The sequence below is a fragment of the Ambystoma mexicanum genome, chromosome 11, assembly GCF_040938575.1.
Source record: "Ambystoma mexicanum isolate Mex_15411 chromosome 11, UKY_AmexF1_1, whole genome shotgun sequence".
In the NCBI taxonomy this organism is placed as follows: domain Eukaryota; kingdom Metazoa; phylum Chordata; class Amphibia; order Caudata; family Ambystomatidae; genus Ambystoma; species Ambystoma mexicanum.
Window position 1 is genome coordinate 466,992,034 of NC_090934.1, and position 16,100 is coordinate 467,008,133.

Consider the following 16,100-nt stretch of genomic DNA (forward strand, 5'->3'; position numbering starts at 1 on the left):
GTAGCCCTCAATGAACTTTCTGCTGTAATTAGTCAGTCCAAGGAGGCTCCTTAGTTCCCGCAGAGTTGTGGGGTCTTTCAGTTTCTGAAGTGCTTCCACTTTCTTTTCCTGGGGACAGAGACCCTGAGGAGTAATCTCATGCCCCAAGAAATTAACACGGGTTCTACACCACTGTGCTTTCTGAAAGGAAAGTTTTGCTCCGGCAGCCCTCAACTGTGTCAGAACATAACGGATCTCCGCTATGTGTTCCTCCACAGATGAACTTTTGATGAGGACATCATCTACATAAGCCAGGTTACCCCTTGCACCCAAGTCAGGCATGGCCTTGTGTAGAAAAATGTTGAATTCATTGCCGGAGTTGAGGTATCCGAAGGGAGTCCGGGTCCATGTGTACTGCTGGCCCCCAAAGGTAAAAGCCAGTTTGTATTGGTCCTCCCTGCTGACAGGCACGGTCCAGTATCCATTGGTCAGGTCTATTGCAGTGAATACCTGTGACCCCTGAATCTGGGCCAGCCCTTGGTCAATGTAGGGCAGAGGCCATCGGGAAGTATGGACCCGTTTGTTGAGCTCCCTGAGGTCGGCACAGAGTCTCCACTGGCCGTTTGGCTTCAATATTCCCAGCACCGGATTATTGAAGGTGCTGTGGACTGGACGGATTATTCCCCGGGACTCAAGGTTCTTAATTATTTCAGTAAGGGACTCCATTGATGCGAGAGGCAAGCGATATTGCTTCACAAACACAGGAGTCATGCCAGGGTCCGTGGGGATTGTTGTTGTGTGGATGTCAGTGCGACCACAGTCATATGAGTCTACCGCAAAGAGATCTTGGAAATCCAAGAAAACTTGTTTCAACTTTTGCTTTTGTTCCAGAGTCACACAGGCATCAGCTAGGTTGACTCTCTCTTCCACCATCTGCCTGAAGCCTGGAAAGACTTCTGGTTTGGCTATCTCCGCGGCCTCCTCCAGCTGGGTGGAGAAGTCCCTGGTCAGAGTGCTGATTTGGACCGGAGGCTTCAGGTGGGCAAGGCAGCCTTCATGAACCTGGAAAATCACCTCATCCCTCCTGAATTCACAAGTCACATCTTCCTTACCATAAGGGCAGGAAGTGTACACCAGGAAGTTCCCCCCATGCCGGGTGAAAATCCTGTCTGGTGTTGTATTGTCCTCACTGTCACTGTCAACACAGTCCTTGGGGATTGGTCCTAACAGTTCATTTACAAGATCAATGGAGAAATGTCGGTCATCAACCGCCATTCCAATAATGGTGCCTGCGGCTAGAGCAATACTCTTTAAGTCGCTGTTATCCACCTCTATTAGAATGGTGTCATGTTCTATGTTGACTAATGGAGTTAGGTTTACCCCCAACCCTTGCTGTTGGAAAGAAGCATTTAGATGTATGTAAGCATCAGGGTTTTTCAACTCTTGTCCCCTTTTAACTTTCACTTCCAGGGAGAATTGTCGGGTCCTTTCTGGGATGGTGACTTCCTCTTTAACCTGAATTTCAACTGCATAAGGTAGCAATTGAGCTGACCTAAATGCTTTTTCTGGATCATCAAAGCCCATGGGATTATCCGCTAATCGGGACCAAGCTTTGAAGTTTATTAGGTCCAAACTAATGGCAAAGCGATTGAGAATGTCACTGCCTAAGTAAAAGGCGGCAGTGACATCTCGCACGACCCAACAATTATGGACTATGCTCTTGTTGCCAATGGAGATTTTGAGCATACACCTGCTTGGCAGGAGATGTTTGGAATTAGGTGCTTCCAGGTCCATCTCCCATTTGTCTATCAGTTTGAAGGTGGGAATGGCTGGATCTTTTGGGAGTTGGCGGAACATGGCTTCGCTGATGAAGCTCTTACCGTTGTTCACACACACTCGAGCGAGAACAGAGTCCTTCCCATCATTTAACTGAACAGGGATGAACAACTGCTCTCCAATTTGCTGAATATCAGCCAGGCTTTGAGCTGATTTCACATCTTTCTGGACTATAGGAGTGGGAATTTCAGATTGTGGATTGGTATAGAATTTCAAAGTGTTTCCTTCCAGCGTGGAATACCACTTTAGACTGGAAGGAAGGTTGATTTTCAGAAATAGAGAGGACCCCCCATCACTAGTCTGTTGTCCTACTGCTATTACTGTCACGTCTGGAATCTGGTTGTTCTGGAAGTGAAATTCTACTTGGTCAGATTTTTGTTCAACCATGTGGCATGTGCCGTTTAAACTAACATGGTTGACACTCTGTTTTAATTTTATCGGTCGGCTAGTCTGGGTCCAGAGGACCTTGTTTACGCAATCTATTAGGGGTGACAACCTTCTCAGGAGGTCATTCCCTAGTAAACAAGGGGTGCCCTCTGGGGTCACGACTATGACCGGGTGTTTCAACTTATGTCGCCCAATTTTAATGTCCAAATCTGCCTTCCCCTCGACGGGAATTTCCTTCCCGTCAAAGTTCTGTAGTTGTCCAGGAAGAGAGGTGAGAGGAATTTGGTAATTCTCTCCCCTTCCTGCATTCAGTTCGTCAAAGGCCCTTCTGGACAGAAGGGTAGCTTGAGATCCCGTGTCCACCAGTGCCGAGGTTGTACCCTGCCCCTGTACTTGTACCGGGGCATAATATCTTCCCTCCTTCTCCTCAAGGGGGCACAGATAATGTACATTTTTGGACAACTGGTGGGCTAACTTTCTGGTTTTGGACATTGCTAGCGAAGAGATTTGGGCAGAATTCTGTGGAGAGTCTTGGGAATCTGAAAGAAAAATTTGGCAACTGGAGATCAGAGCCATTGTGGGTTCCCCTGGTTCCAGTTCTGGGCCGCCCCCCCCTTTTTGGAGGCAGTCCCCAGTATGGGTTTGAACCCGGGGATTTCCTTGCTGTTGGTTCTGGGATGAGATGGTGGGCGGCGGTAGCTCAGTCTCCACATCTCCCCAGTCTGGATTTGCATCCCTAGGGACCCATTTTTCTTTGGGGGGAGTTCCCCCCTCTCTGAAGGAGAAGATCCTTTTCCCAGGATCCTCTGAGGATCCCTCTCCCTCAAATTGGAAGATCTGTACCTCCTCCTCAAACTGAGTCTGTTTGGGTCTTTTGTTTCTCCTACCCCCCCTCTGCTCCTTAGGAGGAAGACTTTCCGGGGCCAGAGATTTTGTTTCCGGTTCCTGGGTTTCCAGGGGCTGTTTACAAGTGAGGAAGGAAGCTTCCTCCAAGGCTTTACACCCACCTTCCCCTTGTGCCTCCTCCCTGGGAACCGGTGAGTTATCGGGGTGCTGCCCCCGTCATTGTTCTGGAGCACCAGGTCCAGAGTTGGGTGCGTTCTGCGCCGGCACGCCCATCTGAGGGTTCTGCTGAGCCCTCAGTATGTGACCCAGATCCCGCGCCATGTTTTGAACCTGGCGCTCTAACTGGGAAACCCGCTCAGGCTGATACGGGGCCCTGTTTTCTCCCCTGGGCTGATCCCGGGAAGGGTAGCTGTCCCTCCTCTGGTAATACCCCGGGTTGGGAAGATTTGGGTACCCCTTCACCCTTGGCCTCCCCTCTCCCGGATTCAGTGGTCTGGGCTCAGGGAATTGGGGAAAGAAGGATGGATGGTTTTGGGGCTGAAAGTCGGGTGGATATCTGGGGAAAAAGTTCTGCCCAGGGTTTGGTAAATTTCTGCCCTCCTGTGGGAAGTTTGGAGGGAAGTTCCCTGGGTTAGGTGCTTGGCTGGATCCCCCCCCTTGGGCTGGAGGAGTCCACACATAACCCAGGATGGGTCGATTTCCCTTGTAACGGGGACTTACATAATCAGGAGAGCGAGGGACCCCATTTGTGGGGCTGCCTCCTTGGCTCCCTGTCTGTGACTGACCCGAGGACCTCCTGGGCCTAGCATTATTAGGTGCAGGTAGGTTTTTAGGCCCCCCCATCTCCAAATCCAAAACGGGGGTGACCTTTACCTCTGCCACCTTGGCAGCAGCAGGGGTGGTGTTGGCTTTGGGGTTTTTCTGGGCATTACTTTTGCTATCTATCGGTTTCTGCACCTCATAGATCCGGGTAGCCTGTTCAATGACCCAATCTAGGGATCTTTTCTCGTGAAAATCCCTCACGAGCTGGGTCATGATGTATTTGGGCAAGGCATGGAAAAACGTATTTATGAACTCTCTACTATCTGTGCGCACCCTTCTTGTGGTCTGTGCAAAAGCACGCTTTAACTCCTGCACAAATTCTTGTGGGGCCTGATCCTCCCCACATTGCAAATTGTAGGCTGCCTTGCGAGCCTCTTGAGGATTTCTGTGAACAGAAAAATGTTTCAGGATGGCCGCCTTATAGGTGGACCATCTTAAATGATTTTGGTCCTCCAGCCCCGCAAAGAAACTGGAGTATTCCGGGGAGAAGGTCCACTTTACATATTGAATACAGCTTTGGCTGTCCTTCAAATGGAAAGTCTCCATCATTTGTTCAAACAACTCTAAGTGCTCCCAAACAGAATACTTAGCGTTCTTATGGTAAGGCGTGATGACGCTCCTGATTGCCTTAATCTGTTTTAAGGGGTCCTTTAGCAAGGCCCTTTTTGCCTTATTGGCCTTTTTAGTTCGGGTAACCCTTGTCCATTCGTCCTCGGACTCAGAGGCACTGCTCCCAGAGGTTCCCGTCTGTTCTTCCAGGTTTTCCCGGATTCTGCAAGCCTGGGAATGGCTGGCAGAATGTGGGGACCTGGTCTCCTGTGTCCTGCGCAGTTCAGAGGAGTCTTCAGATTCCTCCTTGCTGCCAGGATTTGATGGGTACCCCCTCCACTGACCTAACTGGGCAGAGGTTTTCAGGATGCCCTTAATGGGCCTACTCTCCTGGGGTTCCCCATTGAACTGTACTGTACTTGGGTGCCCATACCCGGATGCCCACCCCTCCATTCCTGAGTGGTACTGGCCTATGAGCCCCATACTCTTAGCTGGATAGTAATCTGCCATCCCTGTGGCCCTGTGCTCATGTGCGCCAGGGGACATGGGGGTGGTAGAGTCCAGGGACTGGGGGAGATGAAGGCCCCTGGTGTTAGGGCTCCTGCGGTTATGGTCAGGAGTCTCTCTTTCCCAGCGGACCTCATCTCTATCCGCCCCTGCTCCCTGTTGCAATGCAAGAGCCTGCGCCTTCAGTTCCTCAGTTAAGGCCTTACTAGACTATCAGTCGCTCCTGCATCGCTACCTGTTGTTGGAGCCTATCATTGTGCTGGCAGAGAGCCTCATTCTCTCTCTGTGTTTCCTGATTGGTCCTGGAGCACTGGACCAGTCTTTGCTGCAGGAGGGTTACCTCCTGAGCTGTGTCCCTATTGGCCTGCTCCTTTCTTGCTAGAGCATCCTCCACCCTCCTGGTGTGCTCTAACAAGTTCTGGTGTTCTTTTTGGAGGTCACCCAGTCCCTGGTGGGCCAGGTGATTTTCTTCCATTTTCCTTTTTAAATGGCAGACTTCCTGGCCTAAGGCGTCTCTTTCCTGACTAAGAGCCTGCATTTGTGCCGCCAGGTCGTCCCTTTGCCGTTGAAGGGCACCAGCTTTTTGGCGCTCCTCATCAAACTCTGCCTGGGTATCCAGGTCTTTCAAGATCAGCTTGTTGCTCTCTACCTTCACTCTATCTAGATGACTTTGCAGGGTGGCTACCTGCTCCGTGCATGCCCTGTTAAAGTCTAATTGTTGCTCCAGCTTTTTCTGGCTCTGCAGTAAGGAGTCCAAACTGTCTTGGTGCTCCTTCTGCAGGGCCAGAAATCTAGTATCCTGTTCTACCTTTTCCTGTTGCAGCACATCCATATCCTTCTTTATTTTAATGATGTGCTGCCTACTATCATCTTCTGACTCCTGGCTCCTCTGCAGCCTCTGCTCAGAAGAGACCAGGTCAGATTGGGCCTTCTCTAACACCATCTGTTGCCTATTAACCAGATTTTGGCTTTCAGCACATCTATCCTGCATGTCTCCCATATATAGGTACAGGTATGCTGCTATCCTGGCAATCTTATTGTGTTCCTCTTTGGCTTTAGGAGCCATATATAGCTCACTCAGGGCCACATGTAAGGGACCCTGATCTCTATATATATCTGACCCTGTTTCAGTGACCTGTTGTGTGATGGCCTGCAACCACACATCCTGGCCCTGTTCGGTCCATTCACCTCTCACAAATAGCTTATGCAAGAAGTGCTCTCTGGCTATTTTCATGTCTACTAAGGTCGTCATTCTAGAGATTGGTCTCTGTCCTGACTTACAGAAGTTAGTATTTTATTTTTGCAGAACAGAACTTTTCTTGGAGTGTCCCTTTTGAGGAATGCTTTACAGCGTAATGCAGCGTGGTGATCCGACTGGATGTATGTATCCCGTCAGTTAGCACACTGTATTAAGCTGCACAAGTGGTATTCTAACCCAAACGTCCGGCTCGAGCCCCCAATTTGTAAGAGGATTCAATTCAACACTACAGCTAAGTCAACGCCTAGTCTATAATACTGAATGAAAACCCTTATTGATATATCTTTATGTCCAGTTCATGCGTTCTGGATGACTACCCCTATATAACACCCCTCTCTTGGAATCCCCCTGACCCCACTGAGCCAAGAAGTAGTTCTGTTTTGCAAGTTTAAAAGGTTTATTTGATAATTTAAAATATATATATATCACACTTTATAATAAATTAATAATTGAATAGCACACTTAATCTGATATGATAAAGATCAACAACGGAGAATCTGGCACTAGCACACTTCTTATAATCACTAATGAGTTGACATGAAATGGATAAGGTAGCACACTGGTAAATAGGAACAAAAGTATAATGTGGTAGAGGATGCTTTATGTAAGCTCAGGTGGATGCAATATTCAATGAATGCAGTACAGAAAATACTCAATATGATTTCAACCAAACAATGTAATCACTTTTCTCTGGCAATCCCCTCCCCCCCTTGATGCAAGGCAAGGAAATGGAAGGAAAACACACAGTTCTCAGAAATGCAATCAATGTAAATCAGTTCACCCCAGCAAGCTTACACTACAGAAAACAGATAGGAGTTTTGAAAACACAGGCAAAATGCTTTGATATGTGCTAGCAATGGATGAGAAATATGCTGGAAATGCTTTTAATTCCCTTTCAGAGGTTCAGGGTGAGTGGTATCTAGTTAATATTAGTCCAGGCTCACACTAGCAATGATGCAGGGATAGTTAGCAGGTTAAACGAATTTCTGGCAAATGGAAGGCAAGCAGCAGCAGTTTTTACATGTGAAGAAATTTGCAAATCGCGGTAAAATTCGCGAATGCGTGTTCCGCGATTGCGGTAAAACTATAAGGGGTAGGAATGCGGTTCTAGGTTCATAGGAAAGCCACGATTCTAAGCTTTCAGATAAAAGTTACTGCAAGTCTCTAGCACAAACGGTCGCGGAGATATGAGCGATTAAATAAAGGTCGTTTTTCAGATTTGAAATTTTAAAGTTCAAAAAGACAAGTGCAGCTTGCAACTAGAAAATGACAAGTGACAGCTTTACAAATGACAGGTGACAGATTTGGATCTATCAGGCAGTTCTACTTAGGTTAAATAGATTGAATTAGATGAATTTAAACTAAGAGATTGGTTCTACACAGTTCTGCTGGGTACTCACACTATATTCTTGAATTAAATGGGCCTCGTCACGGATCTGGTCAGGGTTTTAAACTGGACTCTGGTCTGGTCTGGTCTGGCCTCTGCACTTCACAGTGATCTGGGTCAGCTCTCTCTGCTGGTCTGGGTCTCTCTGGGTACAGCACTGCTTTCTCTCTGGATATTTCTGTCACCGGGTTCTTGCAAAAGTTCTTGGCAAAATTCAGACGGCTCGCCCGGCTGTCTGAAGAGTTCAGTTGCAAAAATATTTTGAGTCCTGCTGACAAATACTCTTGCTGGCAGTGGCCTTTTTGGTTAAGGTTCTGAAGTCTCTGTTTATCTTGGAGTCTAAGTGTTGGCTCTTTGAAGATTGATGGAGGTAAGTATGGATTTTTCCGGCAGAGCGTCCCGCTGCAGATGGAATTGAAGGTCCCTATCTGTCCTGTCTGTCTGCTTTTATGTGTTTAGAATGTGGGTGTGTTCTAGCATCACTGACCCTACCTCTCTCTCAGCTTCTAATTGGTCAAACTTCCATTTATCATTTGATTGGGGAATGAACTGTGAGTCAGAGGGATGTCATTTTATGGCTTGCAGAAAGTCCACTCCTCCTGTCAACTTACACACAAATCTAGATTTGAAACAAATACATATTTGCAGAGGTACATATTGTTTTAAAATCATATGCACCCATCATGCATTACAGGAGGTATCCCCTGTTCAAACTCTGCTCTTCCTGGGAGCTTGCATTCAGAAATGGCACATATTTCACTTTTTAACTGATTTTTCACTTTCTGACATTGACCCAACTTTACATACATGTGTGCAGGGAGTACGGACATTAACTGATGAAGTTTCAGATTTTTAACATGCATACATTTAGAGTAATATCCACTTTTCCGCTAAAACCCCCCTGAACACGCCACCGGGTCGAAAAACCTCTTAAAATGTGGGCAGAAAAATCACAAGAATTATGGTATCATTTATAAAATTTTCACATGTCCGCTCTATGAGTTATCCATCTTTTTAAAGTTATGTTCTGGCTCCAAAGGGGTGTGGTTTCCTCTCAGCACAAGGTAGAAATACTGGTTTATCCAGTTCTGCCAAGCCAGCTTGCTCTCACAGGCAGTGCTCCTCCCCTTTCCTCAGGAGGAAGCCACTTTTTACGACCATTTACGACTCCTGCCAATAAAACCTTTGCCTGAGCCAGGACAGGGCTTTGTTCACTTTCCTGCAGAGCACAGGTAATTCAATTATCAGATAGATGGCATATCCTTAGTGTGAGCAGCAAAAGGGCAGCTAGGCCTGGGAACACAGCTGTGACTCAAGTTTCACTCCTGATGGGGGTAGTTGCCAGGCAGAATTTAGTTCCTTAAGCCAGGTTTCAGATAAAATGTCACTTTTTGTTCCCCAGTTCCTGCATTCAAATAAAACTAAACATTTTTACATATGCAGCTAGAATGCTGATTCTAAGTGCAAAACTATGACATTTCAACAGTTACAAAGGCATGTGACAGCAAACATAGGTCACTCATTTAATCTAAACATTTTCGATTTTAGTGTCTTTAAATCCAGTGCAACTTAAACTGCTGACTCCATAGCAGTTTTGTTATAAGCACTGTTTTGGGCTCTTCATTTCCCAGATTTTGTAAGCACACAAAACCTCATTCTGCCAAATGTCTGCTGGTGTTCAGTGAATATTTTGCACATGTTGCAATGTTTAAAATAGACACTTTGGCTTGCCTTCAGAGGAACACAGGGTGGTTTTAAAACGCCGGCTTTTGGATAGTGGTGAGTACTGGTACTGCACCCATTTTTGGGATTTAAGAATGAATTCCCCACAATTCTAGGTTGCATTTGGCAATCAGCATTGCCATTCCCAATGGTTTCAGACTACTGTGCGGGTAGTCCAATGGTGGTTTTAGGCAGTGTCCTTCTGTGCCCATAACATCGGCAAAAATGGGTGGCAGCCTATTCTTCCTGCATTTCCCTGTGCATTTTCTGGGAAGCTCTGGCCATCATGATGTTTTCATGTCAGTACTGCACAGTTTTGAGGTAGGGCTCGGATGCATGGGTAAATACATCCCACAACCTCTGCCACCACGACAAACCCCACTACAAAACTCAAATCCTCTCTACAACTCCCTCCTCCACTCTACAACTCCCTCCTCCACTCTACAACCTCTGCCACCACGACAAACCCCTCCACCCCACTACAAAACTCAAATCCACTCTACAAATCCCTCCTACACTCTACAACTCCAGCCTCTGCGCTACAATTCGTGTGCCTCTGCTCTACAACTCCTGCCTCTGCTCTACAACTCCTGCCTCTGCTCTACCACTTCCTCATACACTCAACTACCACTCCACCCACCGTTCTATCCGAACACACTCCTTTTAATCACACACATTTCACAAACACTCTCTACCCTTTGTCTCCTAGCCACAGTTGTTTCTTTCTCATGCACACTCAAACTACAGTACCACTTCCACTCACTAACCAATACCTCGCATGCTCCCGAAATCACCTCCAATCTCTGCTTCTCTTTCCTTCCTCCTGCTGGTCCTTTGGAATGCCACCTCCTCCCGTGACCTGGCCCCGACAACCCACAACTTGCACATTTCGGTTTGTCTCTTTATGCTGCCGCCTCCTCCTGCCATTGGCTTACTTGCCCTGGCCAATCTGGCCCAGTCTTCCCTGCACGGAAGGTGGTGACACAATCAGCAGAACTGTTAAATAGCCGGCTTGTCTCCGCCCCTTTTTCCCAAGCGGAATAGTGATGACGACCCAAGGTGTTAAGTGTACGAGTTTGGGTTAGGGGGCTTTGTCCTGGTGTCCTCTATAGTAAGTGCAGTCTCTTTGGGGTTTTGAGCCCAGCTGTTTAGTTACTGGTGGTCTAGGGTGGGGACTGTCAGGTGCGGTGGCCTCCTGCCGGTGCTCGGGAGCATCGTGCGGCTTCCCTCTCAGCTGCATTGTCGCAAAAATGAAATGCCAGCTGCCTTTCTATCTGCTTGGTCTCGGTCTCTGGCCATGGAAGGTTGGACGTGCGGGATGCAGGAGGTACATTTTCACTTATTTGGGCCCGGGCTTCTAGTGAAAGGATGTAGCCTCTATGTGGCTCTGAAGTGCTGCATTGCTTCCCGCGCTGCTTGGAGTGACTCGGATCTCAAACGTTCACTTTAGAAAAATCAGAAAGCGTCTGGCAAGCATCTTGTTCATGAGGCAGTGGTGTGACACAAAAGGGCACCGCATAATAGCATGCTGGCACAAGGTGGGGTTCCAGTACTTGCAGCTGCCACTGTCCTCCTGAGGGGAGGGCCTGGCTCTGGAATGTCCCCCGTTAGTTCTCCCAACCCTAGCTGGGAGGTGCTCCCATCCCCTCTTGACAATGCCAGTGTACTGCCCTTGAGACTGTCCTGCTGTATGCTTTCTCCATGTCTGCTATTCCCAAAGCGTACCCTTAGCTATGCTACAACCCAGGCACCCACAGTGCCGACTGATAATGTTGCCCTTGAAATGCCACTTGTTTATTCTTGTGATTCCAGCTCAGCTGAAGGGGGTAAGGGCACTTCAAAGGAGATCACTTGCTTATTTACATCCCTGGCGATTGTGCTAAGAAATGGGGGTGGGGGAGATGCATAGGGGTTCTTAGATGCACTTATTTCTTTGGTTGTGGGGCACAAATTAATGTGTCATAGGCCCCAAACAATCTTAACGTGGCCCTGCCTTCTCGCACATTTATACTGGTAGATTACATGTAATTTAAACTACAGGTTTCTCTGGAGAGTTCATTTCGGTTTAATACTTTATCGTAAATTCAACAGGGTTCCGAATGCCAAGAGCATGCTTTAAAAACCGTTTTACATGATTCCCCATTTCACCACTAGATGGCAGTGACATTTTGCTCATGGTATACTTTATTTTATTGTGTTAAACCTCCTCATGATTTTACCGGCTCTAGGGTTGCTTCATATATAAAAAGAAAGGCCTTTCATACACTGCACAAAAAAATGTCATTCAGTTCTTAGCTTCCTCATGGGAACATGGTTTGGAAAGGATGACCCTATTCTAGTGGCAGTCTTTGGATATGCAAGTGTCTTCCTGATAACTACTAATCCGTGTCCTCCATCCATGCTGTGGTAGTGTTTGCAGATTACACCACAGAGTTCTCTATGGCACTAATGTCCCAGAACAGGTGCAGTAGGTAAAAAGCCATGTGTTTCAATCCCACTCTCTGTTATTCGAATCCCATGCTCTGTAATCGTAACCCACCAAGCAGTGTCAATCCTGTTTACTCGAGGAGAACCATCTACGGTTCCAGAAGCACCCCTCAAGACCTTCCTCTTTGCTTCTGCTTTCTCTCCTCCTCTCCCCTGCTGATCTGCTGGCTGAATCTGAAACTGCACTTGTTACCTGGCTACCCTCTGATCTCGGGCCCAGGTCCCCTCACCGCCAGCTACACACCTGCACTGCCCCCCCCCTGTCAACCCTTGCACTCGGGGGCTCTTTCTGTATCCCTACAGCCCCCACCACCACTGACACCTAATGTCTGCACTTACCCTTGCACTTGCCAACAAACTTTTTATTTATTGCCTTTATTTATTTTATTGTTTGATCTTATGTACTGTACTGCCCGCTCCCCCTGCACTTTTCCCCTCCTGCACTTGCACAATCTCAATGTCAGCTGGCCTAGTAAGATCGTTCTCTCTGTCTTCACTCCATTCTCTCCTCCCTTGCCTCGTCGGGCCTTGATACACTTGTGTATAGACGCGTTATAAATGCCATATCATACCATATTGCTACACAGCCGAGTCCCTTATTGTGGTCACGCCAAAGAGCTGGGTAGCGTACCAACTGGGTTGAACCCCAGCAAGGTCAGCTAAGCCTTTCAGTCTTGAAAGCGCAACAGGCTCAGTGCCATAGAGACACCAAATATAACAGCACGTGGCCACCCACCTGTGGGTTTGAATGCTGTAATTGTTCTGGTCAACATTTTAGCAGCGTTGAGCTTTCCTGTGGCACAGAGTGGCACCACACACACTATGCACTTGCATTAATTAGAGATGGAGGAGAGGGTTTCTATCAGAAACACTTTACAAAAGTTGCAATCCCGGGCAGAGCAATAAAAGGATGCTTTTCAATGGTGGGGGGTAGAGGGTTGTGGTAGCAGGGACACCAGTTGAGGAAGGAGGGATGTTGCTGCATACAGTAGGGGCAATGCTAACAGATGGGACACAGCGAACCTGCTCACAGGAACGAAGCAGTTTACAGAAATAGAGAGGCAGAAGAGGGATTTGGTGGAGGAGTGTGGCCGTGGTGGGTGGGGGGATTTCAGGGGAGCACATTCCATGTTCAAGAATTCTAACTTCAAGGCGGATATACAAAACACATCTTAACTTTGGCAATATCCTTGATTTCAGGGGTTGAGCAGTCCCAGTGGATGGGTGCCAGTGTGAAGGAGGGGCACAGGGAAGCAGCGCAGGGGGGTGGACAAGTAACAGGCTGAACAGCACTCAAGAGTGTGAGGTGGGAGTAGTGGCTGCTGGAGTTAGTGAGATTGGGGGCAGTCCGTTGCTGCATTTATAGACGAGGAGCAGGAATTTAAAGATGTTATGTGCACAACTGCCTGGGCTCATGATGGCAGTTGATAATCACAGAGTGACACCAAACACACAGATATTCGATCAAAATACCTAGCGTGGAAAGGTGCACCGATTCTACATGATCATGGTGTGTTTCCGCACACAGACACGCGCACCGTGTTCATAATAGGGCTTCCACATACAGAGTGCCATCATGCACAGCCTCGCCAAATCCATGTGTGAGGTGCACTTGCACACATTGCGGTATGGCAGGCACTCACCGTGATCATGACCGAGTTCCACGTGGAGGAGAAGATCTGGCTACTGTTGCTACCCTGGTAGTGCTTCTTAACTTCCCTAGTGAAGAACTCTCGCGAGAGCTGAAAGAGACAAGAATGCAGAAGGGTTAGTGCGATGTTCCTTCACAGCCAACGTGGCTGTCGGACCCCAAAGAACATCGGATGGATAGACATAAGTAGGAGGGATGGAAAGACGCCCACATGAGTTCACTGGATCTTCATAGACTGTCTGTCCCAGAAACTAAACTAAAATATGGGCACGTTGGGAAAACGCATGTTACACAACAACCACTGCCCCGCCTCCCACTCATCTATCCATACCCATCGGTCCTGCGTACAACATCCCATTAAGTGCACCCTCATTTCTCCTCCTCATCCCTGTCTCCATCCTAGATCATCCCTCTTCACTTATCAATTTTCATTCTAATCTTACCATAGTGTCCAAGGCCCCCTCACTCTTGCACGAGACTTATACAATAAAAATGAAGACCAATGAGAAAGGAGGATGAGGGTCGAAGTGGGAAAACGGGGGGAAATAAGTGCGTTCAAAGCGTACACTGATGGGGTCCATGTTCGGACATCCTCATTTCTGTTCCTCAGACCTCCTTCTCACCCCTGTTACCTTTCCCCCTCATCAGTCTTTGCTCTTATGTGCCGCGAGCGAGAGTTTAGGAATATAAATACAGATTGAGGAGTGAGGAGGAGGATTGAGGGGCAGAAATGTGGAGACCCTAGACTGGACACATCAATGTTGGTCTACATGTGGCTGAATCGCCATGCAGGTAACCTTTTACAAGCTCTCTCTTGCTTCAGAGAACTCCGGCCCATCCAGCTCAGGAGGTTGTGCAATCACGGAGGCCTGGGAGCTCCAGCACAGACTCTGCAGTGCACCGATGCCCAACCCATTTAGAGTGGTGGACTGAGCCGGCCCTCTTCTGGCACTGCAGCATGCTACCATATCATCCAGAAATAATGAAAGCATGTGGCATGCCATACATGTCACACATCCACCAACTGGGGCAAAGTAACTACAATGCTATTCCCAAAGGTCATTCCTGCTGTAGTGCATTTAACAAAGAGCAACTGACGCAAATAAGTACACTACTTAAAATCCATTTAATACGTGCGTTAAAAATGTATTGTGAAAATGTTGACACTATCATGGCTCTAATGATACACAATGATAGTCTCTAAATGTTCTAGATCGGACCCATCATCAACGTTCATGGATATAATGACAGGGGCAAACATTAGAAAAACATTGAAAGACAGGTATTGTCATTAGGGAGTGTCAGTTTTCCATTAAAAACAGGTTCATGAGCCCAGCACATGGGGTACGCTGCAAGGTGAACCGAGGTAGCTTGCTTTCACTCCGGAGAAACAAGAGACCATTCTGTTAGAGGAATCTGGCAGCTGCAGGCCCAAGTAGGGCTATCTGAGAATGGGGCAGTCAGAAGTGAAGCACTGCCTGACGGCCCTTACATAACCTCATTGTGTGGTGTCATGATGTGGCCCCCTGTACAACCTTACTCATGTGCAGAAATTGTGATCTGCCAAAGCTAGCACCTATCACAAAGCCCACTCCTGCCACATATTGAAATAGCTCATTACTAACCTTGATAGAGTATGAAAGGAGAGCTAGGCAGAGGAGAGTTGTGGAAGTTAGCAGATGGACGGAGATCATGGAGAGAGGCGAATGAAGTGAAAGGCAGGGAACATGAGAGGGAGAGAGGTCTGAAAAGAGGAAGAAAGTCAAAGAGATAGGAAGGAGGAACGTGTAGAAGGAGAAGAGCACAGAGGATGCAGGATATGAAGGAGAAACACCAAAGTTCAGAGAAAGGGGAGGAGGAGGAAAGTGACCATCAGACAGGAAAGAGGAAGGCCTGGGTGGGGACATGGAGGGTCAGAGTGAAGGACGGTAGATAGGACATCAGGAAGGGGAGAAAAGGGGCATGCAGTATGTAAAGAAACTACGGTGAGGGAATGCCTCCCTCTGCAGCAGGTAAATATGCTCTTGTGGGGGAATGCCTCCCTGTAGTAGGTAAATATGCCCTGATGAGAGAATGCTTCCCTGCAGTGTATAAAGATGCTCTGGTGGGGGAACGTCTGCCTGCTGTAGGTAAATATGCTCTTGTGGGGGAATGCCTCCCTGTAGTAGGTAAATATGCCCTGGTGAGAGAATGCTTCCCTGCAGTGTATAAAGATGCTCTGGTGGGGGAACGTCTGCCTGCTGTAGGTAAATATGCTCTGGTGAGGGAATGCCTCCCTGCAGTGTGTAAACATGCTCTAGTGAGGGAATGCCTCCCTGCAGAATATAAATATACTCTGGTGGGGGAATGCCTCCCTGTAGTCCGTAAATATGCTCTGGTGACAGAATACCTCCCTGCAGTATGCAAACATGCTCTGGTGGGGGAATGCTTCCCTGTCATAGGTTAATATGCTCTGGTGAAGGAATACCTCCCTGCAGTATGTAAACATGCTCTGGTGGGGGAATGCCTTCCTGTAGTAGGTAAATATGCTCTGGTGAGGGAATGCCTCCGTGCAGTATTTAAAGGTGCTCTCGGAAGGGAATGCCTCCCTGCAGTATGCAAACATGCTCTGGTGAGGGAATGCCTCCCTTCAGTATATAAAGCTGCTCTGGTGAGGGAATGCCTCCCTG

At 47.8% G+C, this 16,100-nt stretch overlaps 1 protein-coding gene across 3 annotated transcripts in view; it reads right to left on the reverse strand.

The window, feature by feature from the left end:
- Positions 1–16,100, reverse strand: part of TSPAN18 (tetraspanin 18) — a 466,236-nt gene that overhangs the window by 33,036 nt on the left and 417,100 nt on the right. For all 3 annotated transcript variants that reach the window (XM_069623309.1, XM_069623310.1, XM_069623311.1), the window contains one exon: positions 13,424–13,522. In XM_069623309.1, coding sequence (XP_069479410.1) covers positions 13,424–13,522 — 99 coding nt within the window. The remainder of the gene's footprint in view (positions 1–13,423; positions 13,523–16,100) is intronic.